This window comes from Micromesistius poutassou (assembly GCF_964030765.1).
Source record: "Micromesistius poutassou genome assembly, chromosome: 23".
Taxonomy (NCBI): domain Eukaryota; kingdom Metazoa; phylum Chordata; class Actinopteri; order Gadiformes; family Gadidae; genus Micromesistius; species Micromesistius poutassou.
The window spans coordinates 3,004,017-3,025,787 of NC_140293.1; the positions used below are offsets into that span (position 1 = coordinate 3,004,017).

A 21,771-nucleotide genomic window follows, 5' to 3' on the forward strand; every position below is an offset into this window, starting at 1 on the left:
GTTGCAAACATAAAATGAGAACAATTGGGGCTTCCTGGTAATAATTTTAAAAGATGATTAGATCTGGCCTTCCGTCGTTGAACAAACTCTATATCAATTGTGTCTTGTGTTTGATTCTTACCATATACAGCTTTTAGTTTGGATCTTCATTGTAAAACATGAGGTTGAAGATCCACTTGAGTTCACTGTGGTACCTGTGGTGCCTTTTGCCATTTGCCTGTGGTAACTACTGCTGGCACATGAGATAAACATATAATGTTGTCATAAGAAATAGAGATAAGAGATGTATCTAGTTTGGTTTGATGTGTTTTAGTTAGTCTTATTGGGTGACTACTAGGCGGATGATTGAACTGTAAAATAAAGAAGACATTTTGTCCGATGTGGGTTGTTCTGCTTTTATTTCTGCAATTTATTTTTATAAAGCGTTAGATAGGTCAGACCGTGAGACTACATGCTGGTCACATAAAAAAGTATAGTAAGTAACTCATACAGGCTCATATACGGCATTTTGAACAAAAATAAAGCATGAACTTGCTCAAACTTCGCCTTTTGTCTTATCTATCATTTTAACACATTGTGGTCATCAACTGTTGAATGTTCTCGTGTATCAATTTATTTTTATAAAGCATTTGATAGGTCAGATCGTGAGACTACATGCTGTTCACATAAAAAAGTATAGTAAGTAACTCATACAGGCTCATATACGGCATTTTGAAAAAAAATAAAGCATGAACTTGCATTATGTGGAATAATGAATTGTTAATACTTCAAGTATTAACAATAAATATACTTAAATTATACTTTAGGTTTTACTAGCTCACTATGTGAAATATGAATTGCATTTCACGGCCCACTAGTGTACATTTTTCTCACTGGTTAAGAGCCACTGCTCTATTTGAGAAACACATGTAGGGCGGCCTGTATAGTGTCTATAACAGACAAGTCAGGTGGCCTACTTAGTGTCTAAAACGAAACTTGTGGGGTTGTTACCTGCCAGTGCACGTGCTTCTGCACGTTCCAACAACAGCAACCAGGGTGTCTCATCAACAACTTACCACGATGTTCCAGTTGAGTTGTGGTGACTGCTTAGTAGATACAGATTAGGTATCTAATGTTCTGTCCGTATCAGGACAGATACCGTATTGGGAAACTAATGTACTATAAATACCAGTAGATACTGTATAAGGTATCTAATGTACTGTCAGTATCAGTACAGATACCGTATTGGATATCCGTAATGTTTAAATCAATGATGTCATTAGCATGGTTATGAAGGCTAAACCGACCGAGTATCTGTTGTCACTATGTAACTGCAATGGTAACAGAGTCATATTTTGAAAAACTGAATCCTTTGAACACAACATCCACAACACTGCCTTCACCAGAGAAAACCTCGGGAAATGGTCCAGTCAGTACCACCAGGAACATGGTGGAAGTCTTCAATAGAACCACCAGGATCATGGTGGAAGTCTCTAATAGAACCACCAGGGACATGGTGGAAGTCTTCAATAGAACCACCAGGGACATGGTGGAAGTCTTCAATAGTACCACCAGGAACATGGTGGAAGTCTTCAATAGCAGTCAGAACCAGATGGGACAAGATGGAGGTCTTCAATAGCAGTCAGAACCAGAAGTGACAAGGTGGAAGTCTTCAATAGCAGTCAGTACCAGAAGGGACAAGGTGGGAGTCTTCTTTTGACATTTCGTCTCTTCTTGTGATTTATTTGATCAGTCCCCCAGAAACAACAGTAACGTTATTCACCCTTCTCGACCTGAGCACACACACCAACAAGTTGTCACATACCACTTGTAACATATACATAGGATTATAATGCATTGACATATTGAAAAAGAAGAGTCTACTTTTTCACCACTTAGTGCCACTGTACATCTTCCACGTGACTTTCACCACTGAAAAGATACCACCATTATGGACATTGTGGAAGTCACAGAAATTTAAATGATGGTCATAGGCTGTAAACATGTGCATATTCGCATATATATACGACAACTGGTGGCTGGGGGATTCCGTGGTAATATATAATTTAAAAAGAAAACATATGATTTTGTTGGTTCATAGCCAGAAAATGTAGAGTTTTGTCTTCTTTTTTTAATGTATTCTTATTTTTATTTTACATAATGAACAACAAAGATAACAAACAGGGACAGCAACAACAACAACAACAGAAAAAAAAAAAAAACATGAATGAAAGTTCATGAATACATTCATGAGTCACCACACACACACACACACACACACACACACACACACACACACACACACACACACACACACACACACACATACACACACACACACACACACACACACACACAGGTCCCGTTCTGAGACTGGCGGGGCTGGAGACATAACCCACCAGGACCGGGCACCACACAGAGAGTGCTGAGAGGGATACATTGAAGCATCATTCTGCCCGCTCACAGTGAAATGCAACATTTTAGCATTAGGAAACATTTAATCCTGTTCTCCTCCACCTATAGCGCGAGAGGATCTCTTCAGAGAAAAAGAGAAGAGAAAAAAATAAATATATAAAAATAAAATTAAAATAATAATACTTTTTTTTTTTTTTCCCCCTCTCTTTCTTTGGAGTAATATGGCAGGTACCACCAAAGAAACCATAACAACAACAATAATAATAGTAAATAACTAAATAAAATTTTAATAAACAAGAGTGAACAAAATGGCTCATCATTGTCAGTGTTGTATCAGGATATATCCTCATCAATTTGGTTTTCTTTCAAGAGTGACATGATTTGACTCAGAGAATCTGTGTGGTCACTGCCCAGATCTTGCAGGACAGAAGCTGCTTGTTCCATAGAAACAAGTTCCAGAAAGTCCTTCTGCCAGTTAACTATATCAAAACAATTTGGTTTCTTCACTTTCCAGTTCATAAGGATTAACCGTTTAGCTGAAAGGAAGGCTAGGTCTAATAAATATTGAATTTTTTTTGTGGTTGCTCCCTCTATTTGTTTTCCTAGAAGACCCACTGCTGGTTCTAAAGGAAAGTTGATTTTAAATAATTTACATAGATAATCTCTGATTTTTAACCAAAATGTCTGTGTTTCTGGGCAGTGCCACAGTAAGTGGATAAGAGTTCCATTCATTCCACACCCATGCCAACATTTATCTGTAACACCATTATTCATTTTCTTAAGTTTATGTGGAGTGATATAGGATCTGAACAGAATCTTAATTTGTATGATTTTATACCTGACACATTTTGAAAGATTATTTGAGCGGCTCAAGATAGTTTCCCATTGTTCTGATGTTAAATGTATGCCCAAATCTTTCTCCCATTGTGCTTTTATAACTTTAGCAAAGATGCAAGAAGAAGTACAACATAACAGTTTATAGATTTTAGATACCTTTCCACTGCCAGAGACTGCATCCCTGAACTTAATATCAAAAGAGTCATTATCTGCTAATATGATATTTGCAAAGCTTTGCATGATGGACTTAATTTGAATGTACTGGAATGTATCCGAGTTATTCAAACCGAATTTCTTCTTGAGTTCATTGAAGGAGAGCATTTCTCCGTTGCTTCCCAGGATATGACCTAGGTTGGTGATGCTTTTTTCTTGCCATGATTCATTACTAATAGGTTTCCCACCGGCCTTTAGTGCTAGGTTGTTCCATATGGGGCATGAAGGTAAAACTAAACCATTAATTTTAAGTTGTTTGTGTATTTCATTGACAATTCTACACGAGAATGAAATTATGGGATTTTTTATGATTTTATTACATTTGGTGTGATACCAGAGTGAGGCTAAGGAGACATTCTTATAATTCACCTCGACAAGTTTCTGCTCCAGCCATCTCCAGCTACCCATAGCTGCCTGCTCCTTCTCATACGCCCAGAATAGGGGATAAATACCATTGTACGCCAAATAATAAGTATGAATGTCTGGTATCCCTAGTCCACCCTTTTTCCTGGGGATAGATCATTTTTTCAGACTTATTCTAGGTTTTTTACCTTTCCATAAAAATAAAGAAAATAGTGTGTTAATTTCTCTGAACCATCTCTGGGGGACTTCTAATGGGATGGCGGAAAACAGAAAAGCTAATCGTGGGAGCACATTCATTTTGAGCACTTCTGCCCTCCCCCATAGTGATAAAGGTAGGTTTGTCCATCTGTTCAAATCGTCCCTCACAGTTTTCAATAATTTGGGGCCATTTAACTCAAAAATTTTATCAATTGGGGATGTAATATTAACACCAAGATATCGCATACTATCGGTTTTCCAAACAATAGGTGTTGAACTCAAATGACCTGAGTGTGTGAGACGATTGAGGGGGATGGCCTCGCTCTTTAACCAGTTGATCTTGTAACCACTAAACACACCAAAATCACTGATTAGTTTAAGCAGATGGGGCACAGAAAGAGCAGGTCTAGACAATGTCAATAAAATGTCATCCGCGTAGAGATTAGCTTTAAAGTCATAATCAAAAAGTTTGATACCTGTTATACTCTGATTTTTCCTGATAGCACAGGCAAGAGGCTCAAGTGCTAGAGTGAAGATAACTGGGGAGGCTGGGCAGCCTTGTCTGGTGGATCTAAAAAGGTGAAAAGGGGGTGAGAGTTTTGTCTTCTAATTTGTACACCCAAATTCCAACGGCTACAAATTCAAGTTCTGCAACACATTTTTCGCAGAAAGTGCTGCAAAAGTCAAGGTGTGAGGTTCCTCTCTTTGTTTTCCGGGGAGCACACTAGTGACGTTACCGATTCGAAAAGTTGTGTTTGAAAAATGTAGTCAATTGATATGGTCAATTAATAGAAGTGAACTTTGGATAACAAGTCCGCAGCTGTCATTGTATGTGAATATGAATTTCAGAATATATATTTGTGAAAATGTGTGTCTTCAAAGAAAACGGATGTGTGAATATTTAAATGTTAATAAGTAAAAAAAAATTATACAAGTATACAGTCCTGGTCAAGATGAGCGGTATAATATTTCAGTACAGAGAAAACATACAGTAAGACCAAAAAGCTAACACACAACAATTAACTAAAACACAGAACAAATAAGACATCAGTTAAAAGAAATGTGTTATATTATTAGAAGAGGAAGTGTGATGGGAATTCCGGACCATGTCAATCATTTCCTGTCTAAACTGAGAAGAATAAAGAGTCATCCAAACTTACAACAATTATGGTCATAGATTTGGGTAATAAAGGTACAATAACATACAACAAACAATAAAACAAACATATAACAAACAATAAAACAAACATGATAATCCGAGGCCTCAGATGGGAGTTCCCCCTGCGTCTCTCCAAGAGCTCCTCAAGGAGATGTCCCCAAATGGGAAATCACCCAGCATCCCTCCAAGAGCTCCGCAAGCTGAAGTCTGATGCACTGACCAAAGTAAGGACTTCTTATACAGTTGCTGTCAGGATGCTGAGAGCAGCTGTGCCCCCCAATACAACTAAAGTATTGGTTTACCAGATGGTAATCTATCGATTTAACCTCCTCAGGATGTCATAAAATGGGGCGTGGCTGTGCCCTATCAGTTGGATCCCTGGCTTCTCAACATTCCCGACGGGGTTGAGAAAACAGACAGAGAGAAACAGAATGTGAAAATGGAATTTCCCATTACAGAAGTGTTAACAAAAATGTATTTTACAAGACGTTGACTCAGCTCATGTTCATGTATAAAAAAGGAGAACAGTAGATAGGTAGCCGATGGGTAGGCAACGAGAGGAGTAGACGGGCCCGTCGAAGAGACGATGTTCCTCAATTCCTGATTCCTGATTCCTGATTGTGAGAACATTTGGAAGAAACACCAACTTAATTCCTATTCAAGAATGAGGAAGTTTCAACTTTCGATATTTGGTGTGGTTTCCTATGACTACCTCATAAGTATTATTATCTGCCAACCCTACCCTTGGAGACAGACACATTCATCAACTGATTGAAAGGGAAGGAGAAATTCTGAATTATGTAGTTGTGCCACACCTGATGTCACACCAGATCACACATGTCAGAATCCCTATTGAGATTTTGTGATTTATTTTAAATACCTTGCTGCTTAATCAGGAAGCCAGTAAGAATACATAAAAGGTCCTTGAACTGGCAGCTCCCAGTACAACCACAGAAGTCTGTTGTTCCTGAATAGTTTATCCACAAATGAAACCTATCCTAAGAGGGAGGAAGAGAGGAACTGCTATTTAAAGGCTTTTTTCTGTCGTCAAACAGTTGGAGTGAGAGCTCAAATGTGAGGCTGCACTCTTCCAGCTCAATTCAGGAAATCTGAAGGGATTCACTGACTCTTATCTCCACAGTATCCACCCCTGAGACAGAATCCATGGCCCTCTGGAAACCAAGTGAGTACACACCAGGAGCATTTGTTGAACTGTTGAACTCAAGAAAATTCAAATATGACAATAAATGTATTCTACTAGTTTGTTGGTCTGCTGTCTATTAGGCAGGGCGGATATTCTGGTGAGGTCATGCTGAAACATTTACATTTAGATTTAGGGCATTTAGCAGACGCTTTTATCCAAAGCGACTTACAATAAGAACATTTGTCAGAAGAAAGGGAAACAATATATTGCTATCGGTACAGGAATTATGTTCATAGAACCAAGTGCCAAGCACTAACAAATGTTAGGATTACCTCTTCCCCGTAAAGAACAAAGCTAACTAGGATAAGATGCTACACAATGCTAAGTACTATTTGCAAAATGCAAGGATGTACAACATACAATAAGTGCGTAAGAGGGTTGTGGGGGGATGGGTGAGCTTCAGGTAATGGGCAGTCATCCAAATACTGATGTCTGGCAGACATTCTGAGATGCAATTAGGGTGATGTCAGAGGAGGGGAAAGAGAGGAATAGCTGAATGTCGTCAGCATAGCAGAGATAGGAAAAACTGTGTGATGCGATAACAGAGCCCAATGATATAGTATTTAGGGAGAACAGAAGGGGCCTCAGTACAGAGCCTTGAGGGACACCAGTGTACCGAGTGCAGGGTTAGGACAGCCATTCCATATGACCTGATCTGTGCGATTCGTCAGGTAGGATGTGAACTAGAATAGCGCAGAGTCAGCAATGCCAAGTTTGGCGAGAGTGGCAAGGAGGATCTGGAGGTTCACGGTGACGAACGCCACAGACAGGTCGAGGATAATGACAACTGATGAGAGAGACGAGGCTCTGGCAGCACGGAGGAACTCCGTCACTGCAAGGAGAGCTGTCTCAGTGGAGTGTGCAGTCTTGAAGCCTGACTGATGAGGAATCAAGCTGATTGTTTTGTGGAAGATAGGATGACAGTTTGTAAGAGATGGCTTGTTAGAGTGTTTCAGAAAGGAATGGAAGAAGAGATACCAGTCTGCAGTTCTGGATATCGGTGTTGTCAAGGGTTGGTTTCTTAAGGAGCAGCTTGATTCTGGAAATCTTGAAGGATGATGGAATAAGAAATAAGAAACCATAATCATATTGACAGTTTGAAATGTGTTTGGTCAGGAGAATAGACTGGGGCCTTCTAGGTAGCAGACCTTGGGTGTACTGGGCAGGTCCCAGTATAACGAGGAGAAGACTGGTCTTACTGGGCATCTCCTAGTATAACCAGTAGAAGACGGGCTGCAATGGGAAGCGCTCAGTGTCAATAGTTTGATTAAACAACATTTATGTATGATATTCATGTGGAACATTCGCAAACATCTTAAGGCTCTGATTTGATTGGTTGTGCTCAGGGTAATTCTGGCCAATAGAAAGTCTAAGTGTTTGTGAATGTGCAGCAGTAGTTGTGGTGTTGCTGGCCTGTGTGTCCTGGCCACTGGGAGCTACGGAGGACCTCCGCAGTTTCAAGGACCAGCTCAGCGACTGTCTGGAGGACAAGGACTACCAGGAGCTTCTGGACATCAGTATCCATGGCCTCCCCCCTGCCCAGACCCCTCGTCACGTGGTCGTCGTGGGCGCCGGCATGGCCGGCCTGACCGCTGCCAAACTGCTGCAGGATGCGGGACACCAGGTAACCGGTGTCAAGGTTTTCGTCTCTTGTGCCACTGCAACCTTTATCACTTCATACTGGCTCAACATTTCATTCACAAATTATTTTTTGTGAATGAAACGTTGAATGAAAGCTAGAAGTATAATGAGATGTAGTTAGCCAGAAGCATAAGGAGATAGAGCTAGCTAGAAGCACAGTTAGACATAGCTGCTCAGTGTGTGTGTGTGTGTGTGTGTGTGTGTGTGTGTGTGTGTGTGTGTGTGTATGTGTGTAGGTGACTGTGCTGGAAGCTAGTGGGAGGGTGGGTGGGAGGGTGGAGACCTACAGACATCAGACAGAGGGCTGGTATGCTGAACTGGGAGCCATGAGGATTCCAAGCTTCCACCAGTAAGTTAGCCGGCTCTACTTGCTTCCCTCTTCTCCCCTCTCTCTTTCTCTCTCTCTCTCTCTCTGTCTCTCTCTGTCCCTCCCTCATGCTGTCTCTCTCTCTCTCTCTCTCTCTAGGATTGTGCTGTACTACGCCCATGTGCTTGGCGTGGCATTGCGTCAGTTTGTGATGTATGACCCCAACACCTTCTACCTGGTCAATGGGCAGCGTGTGAAGACCGACGCAGCACGAAGAAACCCCGCCCTCCTCAAATACAACATCACCCATAGGGGGAAGACCCTGTCGGCTGATCAGTTGCTGGATCAGGCCTTAAAGACGGTTCGTAGCCAAGGACAGCCCGCTCTTTAAAATGGCTCCCAAAAACCAACAGTTACTCTTCAATGATGTGGTCTGTGTGTGTGTGTGTGTGTGTGTGTGTGTGTGTGTGTGTGTGTGTGTGTGTGCGTGTGTGTGTGTGTGTGTGTGTGTGTGTGTGTGTGTGTGTGTGTGTGTGTAGGTGAAAGACGCAGTGAGACATGAAGGATGTGAGGCAACCTTTAAGAAATATGACCAGTATTCTGTCAAGGTAAATAGAATTTTTTTATATATATATTTAATTTGCAGCAATAGTTATCAATAGTAATAGTAGAAAATAGTAGAAAAGAAATTTTTGATTTATTGTAAGTAATTTATAAGGTATAAAAAACATTATTTGTCTCAGATATTCAAATATTTTGCTTCATGGACCATTGAAAATAAAGGTTTGTGTGTTTGTGTTATTCAGGGCTATTTGGTTCAAGTGGCTAACCTGAGTTCTGAGGAGTTGAGGATGATAGGAGACCTGCTGAATGAGAACAGCTGGATGTACACCGCCCTGACCGAGATGCTCTACGAACAAGCAAATCTCAACGACAACACTGAGTCAGTCTCTGCTCACTCAGTCACCACTAAGCATCCTACATTCTAACACATATATATACACACACACACACACACACAAACACACACACATATATATATATTTAAAGAGATCTTTGTCCTTCCAGGTATTTTGAGGTGGTGGATGGCTCAGATCGTCTCCCTCAAGCCTTGCATAACGTCCTGGTTAACCCCGCCCAGCTGAACTCCAGCATCAAACAAATCACCCACTCAGACACTGGTGTCAATGTATTTTATCTGAAGGGTAAAGACTCAGATCAGACCCAGCTGTCTGCTGACGCAGTCCTGGTCACGACCACAGCCAAGGCGGCCCGCTTCATCAATTTTGACCCTCCGCTGACCCCAGGAAAGAGGCATGCGCTGAGCAGTGTTCACTACGACAGCTCCACCAAGATCATCCTCACCTTCAGCAGAAGGTTCTGGGAGGACGACTGCATCAAGGGGGGGAAGAGCATCACAGACCGCCCCTCTCGCTTCATCTACTACCCCAGCCACGGCTTCCCCAAGAACCCAGACATTGGCGTGCTGCTGGCCTCCTACACCTGGTCAGACGACTCTCTGCTCTTCCAGGGCCTGGAGGACGAGGAGCTGAAGGAGTTGGCCCTGAAGGATCTGGAGCTAATCCACGGGGAGCAGGTCTGGGACCTCTGCACGGGGGTGGTGGTGAAGAAGTGGAGCTCTGACCCCTACAGCCTGGGAGCCTTCGCCATCTTCACTCCCTACCAGCATACAGATTACTCATCTGAGCTCTTCCAGTCCCAGGGCAGGGTTCATTTCGCTGGGGAACACACCGGCTTCACTCACGGCTGGATTGAAACAGCCATCAAGACGGCCATCAGAGCTGCCAAGAACATCAACACCCAGCTTCAAGACAGATTCAAGTCCACCGCTAGAAGAGAGCTCTAACTCCAACACCCCAACAGTCATTTGTTATTAATCACATATTGAAACATGAGAAGATAGAATCTTCATGCTAGCAGTACTAGCTCTTTATTTGCATATTAGTGTTGAGAACATAATGTCAACTAAATTGGTATGACATCTGAACTCAAAGGGTTAGGGTTAGATTGGTAATCTAGCAATCTGAGACTGCCACCTACAGGCATGCAAATGTTATAGTCTAGGTAGGTACGTATCATTAAATGCCCTCTCCAAGTCATGTTACTTAACATAATAAGCAACAGCCAATGTGGCAACATAAAAAATCAACCCTTCAATAAAATGATGATTATTTAACTGATGATTATGATTGATGATTATTTAATACATGTCAATTGTTTATTGTCATATATGTGATTACACCAGCCAGCTTCAACTTTTTCTTTTTTTTTTTTTTTTACAAAAAAACAAGACTTATCACTGACCGAAGATTGAAAATACACCTTAGTTCTATGTGACAATGGGGTTAGTTAACTTCTCGCCCAGGTGCACAGATTGGAGGGATGGCCTGATTTCACAATATCTGAATTGTAAGATGCTTCTTTCTAGTCCTTATGATTGAGTCTTTGCCTCAGGTTTCATTTACTAACTGAGGGTCTTCCCTAAAACCACTAGAACCACTACTATAATTCATTATTAGTCATCATTACAATTGACCACCCAACTAATCAGGTGAGGCTGCTTAAACCCAAACACCTGAGGCTAGGGACATACATACATTTTTTTTCTTTTTAAACCCAACCCAATTGTCCCCACACCCCCTAGGGTGACCCACCAACCCACCCTCCCCTCCATCCTGGAGATTCGAGGCCTTGGATGCTGCCATGCCAGAGTTTTCGGTGGACATGGCGGTGGAAGGACCGTCTGATGGGCTAGGTGGAGGGCCATTCGCTTGACCGCGGCGGTAGCTCCATGGAGGGCCCAGATCAGCCTACGTGGGAGGCACAGGACGACAGGGCTTCTGAAAGGCCCAACATTGGGTGCCAGTGTAGCGAAGCTAGTGCAACACACCACTTAGGTGGCTATTGTGGGCTACTGAAAAGACGCAAGGTGGTGTTGTTACAGCCTGTTTATTGTACGTTTTGTAGAGAATGGTGCTCCATGTTGCCATGCAGGAGATCTCCCCAAGGGTGTGTGGAGATTTCTGGTTTAACCTGTGCACACTGATTAATCAATGTGCTAATGATTATCCAAAACAAGTAAAACTCATACAGGTGGAGGGCCAGAAAGCAGTCTTCTTTACGTGGTTAACTACTGACACCAGCTACTAGGGTGTCTCAACAACCCACAAATGTTCCAGTCAAGTTGTGGTGACTGTTTAGTATCTGTAATGACCTAATGAATGTAATTTACGGTCAGTATCGGTAGATTCAATACACATTGCTTCACTCCACCCCACTGCCCCCCCCCACCTTCCACTTTATTCTCTCATTACTACGGCTACTAGTGCGAGTTTTGCAACACATTTATCGCAAAAAGTGTTGCGAAATTGGTTCCTTACTCCTCACCTCACATTTGTGCGGGGGAGCACATTTGTGAAGTTACCGATTCGTGATGTTGCAATCACCAAGGTGTTTTACTTGAAGATAGACTCAAGTAGAAACAATTCCTATGAGTCAATGTTATTATTACAAGTTTACAGCTGTCATTGTATTCATGGAAATATGAATTTGTGAATATTATTTGTGTGACTTCACATTCAATATCGACACACAAGTAAAAGAAAATTCTACAAGCTCTTAAGTGTGTTTTTTAGGACTTCAAATTGAGCATGTGTTTGAATATAAGTAGTGAAGTTGTTACGATGTTTGTTCAAGCTTGCACATCGTATTCTACCAGTTCTCCCATCAAGTCTACAAGCTCTCACATTTTTTAACATTTTTATTTTGAAAGTCAGTATCAAGATAAATATGTATAAGTATTAAGCTTGTTAAAAGAGGAAGGGTTAACAAGTATTTTACAAGACACTGACTCAGCTAATGTTCATGTATAAAAGAGGTGAACAGGCATTCAAAGAGACTCAAGTAGACTACATTTTGAGTGTTACATTATTAGGATGAAACGATCACTCAATTCCTATTCAAGAATGAGGAAGCCTCAACTTTAGATATTTGTCTGGTTTCTTATGACTTTCTTATGATCTCATAATTATTATTATCTGCCAACGCCTTCATCACATGAATGAAAAGGGAAGGAGAAATTCTTTAGACTGTAGATGATGGTTTGAACTGTCACACCGGGTCACATGTCAAAATTACTATTGAGATTTAATAATTTACAAAAAATACCTTGATGCTTAGTCAGGATGCTTAATAAATGCAGATGAGGTCCGTCTAATGGCAGGTACCGGTGTAACCAGTAGAAGACTGTGGTTGTACTGAGCACCTTTTACCATCACCTTGTCCAATTGAACATAGATAGATAGATACTTTTATTGACCCCCAAGGGGAAATTCATGGTCCCCTTGGGGGTCAATAAAAGTATCTATCTATCTATGTTCATTAAAACAATGGAAAATACACTGCCTGTCTGTCAATTGCAAAATGTGTGACAATTTCAGGGAGTTTGGATGAATTGGCACACCTCTATTCTTTAGAATTTCGCTTTCCTTTTAATCACGTGATGATTGTTTCCTGGTAGGAACTTCTATTTAAAAGCTTTGCTTCATTGTTAAACAATCACAGTTAGGACTTTACATTGAAGGTAGGAACCAATGACCTGATCCGACACTGCTCTACCTAAACTTGGCTGGTTACTAATATTAATAATCAATTAGAATTAAAATATTGGCTTGTTTTAGTGCTCAAATGTGAGGTTCAGATTTAAAGTGGTTCAAAAACGTATCGACTCAGTATCCATCTCAGAGACGATAGCATCATGGCACACTGGAAACAAGGTGAGTACACTCTGGAAGCATCTTTTGGAAGAAAAGACAAATATGACCTTAAATGTTTTCTCCTTTGGTCTGTTTTTTATTAGGCAGTTTCTCTGGCTGCAATGCTAAAACCACAATGATGGTCATCATTGTAAAACTTGTCACTTGGGGAACTCCACCTATAGTCCAGTCACTTTAAGCCAAAAAGGGGGTCAACCTAGAACTAATTGCAACAGAAGCAAACTCAACTGAATTTGTATCCTCGATATGTCCTGAGTAAGGAAAAAAAGCCCAGAAGAATCCCATTAGGGGTAACAGGCCTCAACATTAACGGTTGCCTGCTTGCCCGGGGCAGGTGAACTCTGTGATAGGGAAACTAAAACGTGACATGTAGTTGCATCTTTTTTTTTTTAATACACTAAATATGCCTACAAAATAAGAGCTGTGCATCGGTTTTTGGTAAAACAAGAGTTGCTGTTGCTGCGTTTCAGGGACACTTTTTAGCCCGTAAGTTACAAGCTTTAACTGGGAGTACATTGATCTGGTACAAGTTACTTCGGGGTTAGTGAGTTGCGGGTTTGACTGCCGTTTCAGGGCACTTTCACGGGTAGAAGGTTGTGAAAACACCGCTTACGGGTTGCCTGGATCGCACTATCACTTTCGTTATGTTGCTTCAGCCTCTGAAACTGGCCAAGTGCCAGGTAAATGTAACGGGAATAAATAAATATAGACACCTGAAATGAGACGCCGCCAGGATATGAAACAAAAAGGCAAAGGAAGTTCTTAATAAATTGGACGGAGAAGTTTCCGTGGGTCCGTCATGACGGCGGGTAAAAGTTAACCGATTGCAGTTTTGACTTACGGATCAACACAATTTCACTACATTACAGGTGTATGTTGAGGACAGTTTAGGACACCGTAGGCCTATCGACATTAGTTGTTGCTATCGATATAAAAGCACTTAAATCTACGTTCCGGCTGCCATCTGTTTTAGGGACCGTCAACAAGTTACACCCCACAGACTGGTGCCATAGACACCATGGAATTTTGGTATGGAATTTCAGGAAAGAAATCACCACAAATCAATAAAAATACATTTTCTTATTCTGATTGCTGTAGTACTTGCCAATGGCAGGCTGCTATTTACTACAGGTGACATTTTGCTGATATGTTGCATTATAGTGAAACATTTTCTTAATAGGCATACATTTTCCATTTTGGGCAAATAAAACTTAACAGCCACTTGCCCAAAGGGCAAATATAGCCTATTCATACACCAATTCATTATTTTTCTCACGTGAATATGATAACAATTTTAACATTTAGATATCACCATGAAAATCACTGAGTTGATTACTTACATCAAGACAAACAAAAATGTATACTGTTATATGTCAACAAGATTCAACAAGACATTTTCACCTGGCTAAACCCAATGTTTAGATCTGTTGTGGTATTTTGGCAAGTTAGCACATATGTAATTAGATTACGCACCGTTTGCCCATTTTAACAAACAAATCAACTCAGTAATTTTCAAGGTGAAATCTTTTTTTTTCTAAAGGTAAATCTTTTTACCTTAAAAAAATAATAATGAATAGGCGATTGAATAGGCTATATTTGGGTCTTTTTCGAAACTTTCCCCTATTGGGATTCTTCTGAGCTTTTTTTTCCTTACTCAGGACATATTGCAGATACAAAATCTGTTGAGTTTGCTTCTGTTGCAATTTGTTTGACCTTTTCTCATAAAATGACTGGACTACTACCCGGAGCAGTAACTAGTCCCAACCATGAGTGCTTGCACTCGTTTACTCGAGGTTTTTACGTTGTCCCCCAGTTGAATACTGTCATTGTAGTGGGCAGCTCCCAGTGTCAATAGTTTGCCAGATTAATTAAACCTTCATGATGTCCATGTAACACTCACATCTCGTGGTGTCTGAATGTGCAGCAATAGTTGTTGTGTTGCTGGCCTGTGTGTCCTGGCCATGGGGAGCTGCGCAGGACCTCCCGATTTTCGAGGACTGTCTGGTGGACAAGGACTACCAGGAGCTTCTGGACATCAGTATCCATGGCCTTACCCCTGCCAAGACTCCTCGACATGTGGTTGTCGTGGGCGCAGGCATGGCCGGCCTGACCGCTGCCAAACTGCTGCAGGACGCGGGACACCAGGTAACCAGGTCTCAAAGCCCAAGTATCCATATTGGGTCCTCACATTGGCTGCTGAACTGCTGTTGAACATGGTGGTTATGACAGAGTACGATTAATGGTGCCTTCTATTTGTCTCGTAATCGCGACTTGCAGCTCAGGTGTGACGTCACATCCGTCTCGTAAAACGAGTGACCCCGGGTTTTTCGTTCTATTTGGCACACAACAAGACGAGTCGGAGCTCTGCTTTCTGCTCAAGAATCGGCATTGTTGTCATAGCAACATGGAGCGTCTCTAGCCAATTTCAGCGGCACAAGCTACAAAATAGGCAGTATTTAACACATAATAAGACTGTAACGACATGCCTATAGGTAACAGTATACAGTGCTATGTGTACGACTTCTTCATTTGGTTACAACAAAAACACAAGTGCTTAAAATAGTAGAAAACCACAATGTTTACTTATGTGATGCTCGGAGTAGCCATCTTTGTTACTGAACTCGGGGTCCTCTGAGTTCAGACGAGTTGACGAGTCGTTTTTACGACCTCGGGGGCGTGCTATTTGCAATTTCGGGTTCGTAACTCGGAAATCCGACTCGCAGATCGAGTCGGGTGGACAAATAGAAGGCACCAATAGTCACTGATGCCAGGGCTGTTTGCTTAATGATACGACTCACAGTGAGAGGAGACATAATCGTTTATTTAGCATGGCTTGGATGCAGGCGGATTATGGGTTAAAAGTAAATACACTCAAGGAATTAGAATATTGTGGAAAAGAAAAAAAAAAGTCTCAAATATTATATAGATATTATATATAAACATGATTCGTTTGAGAATGAGAATGAGGGAGGAGCCGAGTCTGACCGACTCAGCTGAGAACCGTGATTCACCGCTACCGGAAACGCGAACGAACAAACGATTCTTCTTGGCGAACTGACCGACGCAAACTGAATCAAGCAAACGATTCATGAAATCCACCACTAAAACACAGTGGACCCACACCAGAAGACGAGATGTTATTTTTCTCCTTAGCCGAGGTGAGACGCTTCTGATGTTGGTGCTCTGGTTCAGGAGGGGCTTGACACGAGGAATGCAACAGTTGTAGTAGCCAATGTCATGGATACGTCTGGGAGTTCATTCACTTTGGGTGTAATGAATCTGCATAATATATGAGTTTCACTTTTTAAATTGAATTATTGAAATGAATTAACTTTTCCACAATATTACAATTTATTGAGATGCACCTGTATATATGTGTTTATATATATGGAATAAGTGTGTGTGTTTGTGTGTGTGTGTGTGTGTGTGTGTGTGTGTGTGTGTGTGTGTGTAGGTGACGGTGCTTGAGGCTAGTGGGAGGGTGGGGGGGAGGGTGGAGACCTACAGACACCCGACAGAGGACTGGTATGCTGAACTGGCAGCCATGAGGATCCCCAGCTCCCACTGGTAAGTTAGACAGTCCTACCCCAGCCGACTTGCTTTTTGTATCTCTCTCCTCTCTCTCTCTGTCTGTGTCTCACTCTGTGTGTGTGTGTGTGTGTGTGTGTGTGTGTGTGTGTGTGTGTGTGTGTGTCTCTCTCTCTCTGTGTGTCTCACTCTCTATGTCTCTCTCTCTCCGTCTGTGTCTCACTCTGTGTGTGTGTGTGTGTGTGTGTGTGTGTGTGTGTGTGTGTGTGTGTGTGTGTGTCTCTCTCTCTCTCTCTCTCTCTCTCTCTCTCTCTCTCTCTCTCTCTCTCTCCAGTATTCTATTCCACTACGCCAAGATTCTGGGTGTGGAGCTGAGTCCGTTTGTGATGTATGACCCCAACACCTTCTACCTGGTCAACGGGCAGCGTGTGAAGACCGGGGAAGCAAAAGAAAACCCCGCCCTCCTCAAATACAACATCCCCAACATGGCCCTGTCGGCTGATCAGCTGCTGGATCAGGCCTTGGAAGCGGTTCGTAGCCAAGGACCGCCCTCTCTTTAAAATGGCTGCCAAAACCATACAGATACCTTTAATACAGAATAATGTGGTAACAAAACGTGTGTGTTTTTTTGGTGTGTGTGTGTGTGTGTGTGTGTGTGTGTGTGTGTGTGTGTGTGTGTGTGTGTGTGTGTGTGTGTGTGTATAGGTGAAAGACACAATGAGACTTGAAGGGTGTGAGGCTGCCCTTAAGAAATATGACCAGTATTCTGTCATGGTAAATATATAAAAAATATATTGATATATATATATTTGTATATTGCATTCACAGCTTTAGTTCCTGTCTGTTCAGAGTGGGTGTTGTACTTGTCTCCCAATATGGCCCGTTATTAGACAGAAAATAAATAAATCGTCATTTAAAAAGCATAAATACCAAACATTTGTGTCCGAAATTCAAAGTTAATGTGTGTTTGTGTGGGTACGTGTTTTTCAGGGATATTTGGTACAAGTGGCTAACCTGAGTCCTGAGGAGGTGAGGATGATAGGAGAACTGCTGAATGAGAACAGCATGATGTACACCGCCCTGACCGAGATGCTCTACGATCAAGCAGATATCAACGACAAAACTAAGTTGGTCAAACTGCCCTCACTCATTCTCACTCACCACCAAAGCCTAGACATTCACTCAATCACCACTAAACTGTGCACTCACTCATTCACCTCTAAAAAGTTTCCCCCATATATATATATATATATATATATTAGTGCTGTCAAAATGAATTCATTTCTTAATTTGAAAGATTTAACGCGCTCGAGTCTAGTTTCAGAAAACGAACGATACGAACGAGACAAACTGAAACGGGGAATCAGGTCGGTTCGTTCATGTTAAAGAGTCGTTCGTTCGAACTGATTCGTTCGCGAACAAGCCATCACTAGTTTACCTGACCGAGGTAATATGCTGGCTTGATTTCGCACCCCAATTTCCCATCTCGAACCCTACACATAGTGTAGGGTTCGGGGGTTCCATTTTCATGTAAATGCAAATTGAAAGTGAGGGAGGAAGGACTACGCGCTTAGTTGCCATTGGCCTGCTTGCACTGTTAGTGGCGTATGGTGGCATAAGTATGTGAGAATCAAGTTGTTTCAGGGGGTTTTGGTGAACTACAAAATAGAAGGGAGGGATAATTATGTGAATGAAGACCAAAAGTGATTTAAAATGCATCATGCTCTGAATCATTCACTAACATCCTTTCCACAATATTAAACAGAACGGTCAGAGTAACAAACAATTAAAAGAACAACAAGAACATAAAGAACATAAAAGAACAAAACTATTGACATGGGCTGTAAGCCTAACATTTGTTTGTGATGCAAAGATATCAGTGACCTGGTCATACCAAACGGGATATTTTTTAAGTGACTTCAGAATAACGGCGAGTGTAACTCCACGTTTTCGCCACCCTTTCAGACGGCTTGGTAACTCAACGGTGGAGCACCGAAAAATAGGTAGGCTCAGCGCGTTTATTTCGGGAACGCCAAGTGAACCGAACCGCACCGCTCGGTGGAAACGCCAATATAAGCAAACAGAGCCGCACTGTACTGCTACGAACAGTAGCGTACCGCTCGGTGGAAATGCATACGAGCGGGTTCATTGGTTCTCGTAGCCTAGAGACTTGAGGGGATAAACCCTCCCTTCGGGCTGCTCCACAGCCCGGACCTCTTCTTATTGGTTCATAGCGCAGCGAGGGCTCCTGCTTATTGGTTCATAGCGCAGTGAGGGCTCCTGATTATTGGTTCATAGCGCAGCCAGGGATCCAGCCTATTCGTGAATAGACGTTGACGCGATTCAGATCCCTTAGCTAGTCCCATCCACTCAGAGGAGGACTTTCCTCCTCTCGCCCATTGACTCTCACCGGCCGCCAGTAGTTCCCGAGAAATGAATGGGAGTCAATGGAGGCTGAGGGAGGAACGTCCTCCCCGAAGTAATATTCAGTAGGCGATAGGGGGTGCTAATGTTCCTTTACCCAGGAAACGAACATTACACGTACAAAGGCATTAAAGTAGTCATATTTAAGGGCATTAATTCATTACAGCAGTCTGGGCAATCTACATTTTTTATTCTCAACAATGTTAAGGAGGATCTTCCTCCCTCTCCTCACTGGAGAAGCCTCCACTGGTATATATATATATATATATATATATATATATATATATATATATATATATATATATATATATTTTATATATCTATATTGTCCTTCCAGGTATTTTGAGGTGGTGGATGGCTCAGATCGTCTCCCTCAAGCCTTGCATAACGTCCTGGTTAACCCCGCCCAGCTGAACTCCAGCGTCAAACAAATCACCCACTCAGACACTGGTGTCGATGTATTTTACCAGAAGGGTGAGGACTCGGATCAGACCAAGCTGTCTGCTGATGCAGTCCTGGTCACGACCACAGCCAAGGCGGCCCGCTTCATAGAATTTGACCCCTCTCTCACCACCAGTAAGAAGAATGCGCTGAGCAGCGTTCACTACGACAGCTCCACCAAGATCATCCTCACCTTCAGCAGAAGGTTCTGGGAGGCTGATGGCATCAAGGGGGGGAAGAGCATCACAGACCGCCCCTCTCGCTTCATCTACTACCCCAGCCATGGCTTCCCCAAGAACCCAGACATTGGCGTGCTGCTGGCCTCCTACACCTGGTCCGACGACTCTCTGCTCTTCCAGGGCCTGGGGGACGAGGAGCTGAAGGAGGTGGCCCTGAAGGACCTGGTGCTAATCCACGGGGAGCAGGTCCGCGATCTGTGCACGGGGGTGGTGGTGAAGAAGTGGAGCTCTGACCCCTACAGCCTGGGAGCCTTCGCCCTCTTCACTCCCTACCAGCATATAGATTTTGCCTCTGAGCTCTTCCAGTCCCAGGGCAGGGTTCATTTCGCTGGGGAACACACCGGCTACACTCACGCCTGGATTGAAACAGCCATGAAGACTGCAATCAGAGCTGCCAAGAACATCAACACCCAGCTTCAAGACAGCTTCATGTCCACTGATAGAGAAGAGCTCTAACTCCAACACCCCAGCAGTAATTTGTTATTAATCACATATTGAAACATGAGAAGATAGTATCTTCATGCTCGCAGTGCTAGCTCTTTATTTGCATGTCTAAGGGTTAGGGTTAGGGTTAGTAAATTGGTATCTGCTACAAACTCTAAATTTAAAGATAATCTACCAATCTGAGCCTGCCACCTGCAGGCATGCAATAGCCTATGCTGTCACTTATTCACTTATTCACTTATTCACTGATGCTTTCACTTATTCTCTATAAAGCACTTTGGTCGACAGTGGTTGTTTTAAAGGGCTTAACAAATAAAGTTGGATTGGATTGTATTATGCACATATAACATTGCCTTTCCTGTTACTTAACATGATAAGCAACAGCCAATGTGACAATATAAATAACATTTCCATTAAACTTACTGATGATTATTAAACAAATGTTGTCCTTTGTTATAATCAAAATGACCAAACTTTTCTTGTTATCTCAATTACCAAAACTGCTAGTGCCAAATAGTGTAGTGAATGGCATTGGTTTGGTTGGTGGTTTGTTGTGGGGGATTATTATAAGTGGATGTGCATTCTTTAATACATCATGTTTTGGTGACGTTTGATATTGAGTTGTTCTCCTGTTTGATAACTAAAAGTTGGCATCCAAAGCTAAACTGTTGCGATACAACTGCACACTGTAATGTTATCCAAAGCAATCTATATTCACTGACAGCAGTGCGTTCTGAATCCCTTTTTCTTTCCCTTCAATAACGAGTCCATTCTAAAAGCTTGATTTCAGCTCGAGCCGAAACCACTTGGATTTGTTAGTTGTCATTGTCCTGTCTAAACTAAGGTGACCAGATTTCTGAGACAAAATCCGGGGACATTTTGGGTTCAGCGGTGTAAAAACCTGTAGTGTTTTTGTCATAGAAAACTAAAACTGGGACACTGCCCCATCCCCCCTGTCGGACGGGATTGTTGCCGGGAGGGTTCGGGATTGCGGGCAGACGGGATTGTTGACGGGGGGGGGGGGGGGGGGAGGAGATTGCGGACGGACTGGATTGTTGACGGGGGGTGTTTGCGGTCGGACGGGATTGTTGATGGGGGGGGCTGGGGGTTGCGGTCGGACAGGATTGTTGACGGGGGTGGGGGGGGGTTGCAGGCGGACGGGATTGTTGAGGGGTGGGGGGGTGGGGGGGGGGGGGGGGGGTGGTCAGGTCTTTCTTTCAGTCACAGTGAAATCCGGGGACATTTCCGGGGACAGCAGTAGCCGGGGACAGGTCACTGAAAACGGGGACTGTCCCCAGAAACCGGGGACATCTGGTCACCCTAGTCTAAACCTCCTATCAATATGTCACTCTTCACATATTGATTGTCCCGCCTAAACCTTAAGAATTGGACATTCTTAAAGGTTGTATCAGCGATTCTAGGCCGAAACATTAATTATCACATTCATCTGATCTTTCCTCACGATCCGCTAGCTAACCGCCCCATAAGCAGGCCGTCAAAAAAACACGTCTCTGTCAGGCCCCCAGGAGGCGAATGTGTTTTTCGTAGGCACAATCCGGAAAAATCAGGAATATTAATGAGGG

At 42.6% G+C, this 21,771-nt stretch overlaps 2 protein-coding genes across 4 annotated transcripts; both read left to right on the plus strand.

Annotated features, from left to right (window-relative positions):
• The first annotated feature begins 6,218 nt into the window (after positions 1 to 6,218).
• On the plus strand, positions 6,219 to 10,486 carry LOC311368313 (L-amino-acid oxidase-like). 2 transcript variants are annotated; one of them, XM_084487106.1, is made up of 7 exons: positions 6,219 to 6,347; positions 7,760 to 7,992; positions 8,246 to 8,358; positions 8,476 to 8,677; positions 8,856 to 8,924; positions 9,123 to 9,259; positions 9,385 to 10,486. In XM_084487106.1, exons 1-7 carry the CDS (start codon positions 6,329 to 6,331, stop codon positions 10,181 to 10,183), a joined length of 1,572 nt encoding a protein of 523 aa, XP_084343232.1. In that variant the 5' UTR covers positions 6,219 to 6,328; the 3' UTR covers positions 10,184 to 10,486. The 2 variants fall into 2 exon arrangements, with proteins under 2 accessions (XP_084343232.1, XP_084343233.1); XM_084487107.1 differs by having other exon boundaries at positions 6,232 to 6,347; positions 7,763 to 7,992.
• Positions 10,487 to 13,004: 2,518 nt separating this feature from the next.
• LOC311368314 (L-amino-acid oxidase-like) lies at positions 13,005 to 20,511 on the plus strand. Of its 2 annotated transcripts, XM_084487108.1 has the most exons (7): positions 13,005 to 13,112; positions 15,037 to 15,257; positions 16,567 to 16,679; positions 16,975 to 17,170; positions 17,346 to 17,414; positions 17,631 to 17,767; positions 19,402 to 20,511. In XM_084487108.1, the coding sequence occupies exons 1-7, from the start codon at positions 13,094 to 13,096 to the stop codon at positions 20,198 to 20,200; spliced, it is 1,554 nt and encodes a 517-aa protein (XP_084343234.1). In that variant the 5' UTR covers positions 13,005 to 13,093; the 3' UTR covers positions 20,201 to 20,511. The 2 variants fall into 2 exon arrangements, with proteins under 2 accessions (XP_084343234.1, XP_084343235.1); XM_084487109.1 differs by lacking the exons at positions 13,005 to 13,112; positions 15,037 to 15,257 and adding an exon at positions 16,148 to 16,270.
• The last annotated feature ends 1,260 nt before the right edge of the window (positions 20,512 to 21,771 follow it).

Excerpts from the sequence above, each read along its gene's own strand:
- LOC311368313 (XM_084487106.1), top strand. Across the intron at positions 8,359-8,475 it reads AGGATTCCAAGCTTCCACCA|GATTGTGCTGTACTACGCCC; the intron begins GTAAGTTAGCCG and ends CTCTCTCTCTAG. Across the intron at positions 8,925-9,122 it reads ATGACCAGTATTCTGTCAAG|GGCTATTTGGTTCAAGTGGC; the intron begins GTAAATAGAATT and ends TGTGTTATTCAG.
- LOC311368314 (XM_084487108.1), top strand. Across the intron at positions 15,258-16,566 it reads TGCAGGACGCGGGACACCAG|GTGACGGTGCTTGAGGCTAG; the intron begins GTAACCAGGTCT and ends GTGTGTGTGTAG. Across the intron at positions 17,415-17,630 it reads ATGACCAGTATTCTGTCATG|GGATATTTGGTACAAGTGGC; the intron begins GTAAATATATAA and ends CGTGTTTTTCAG.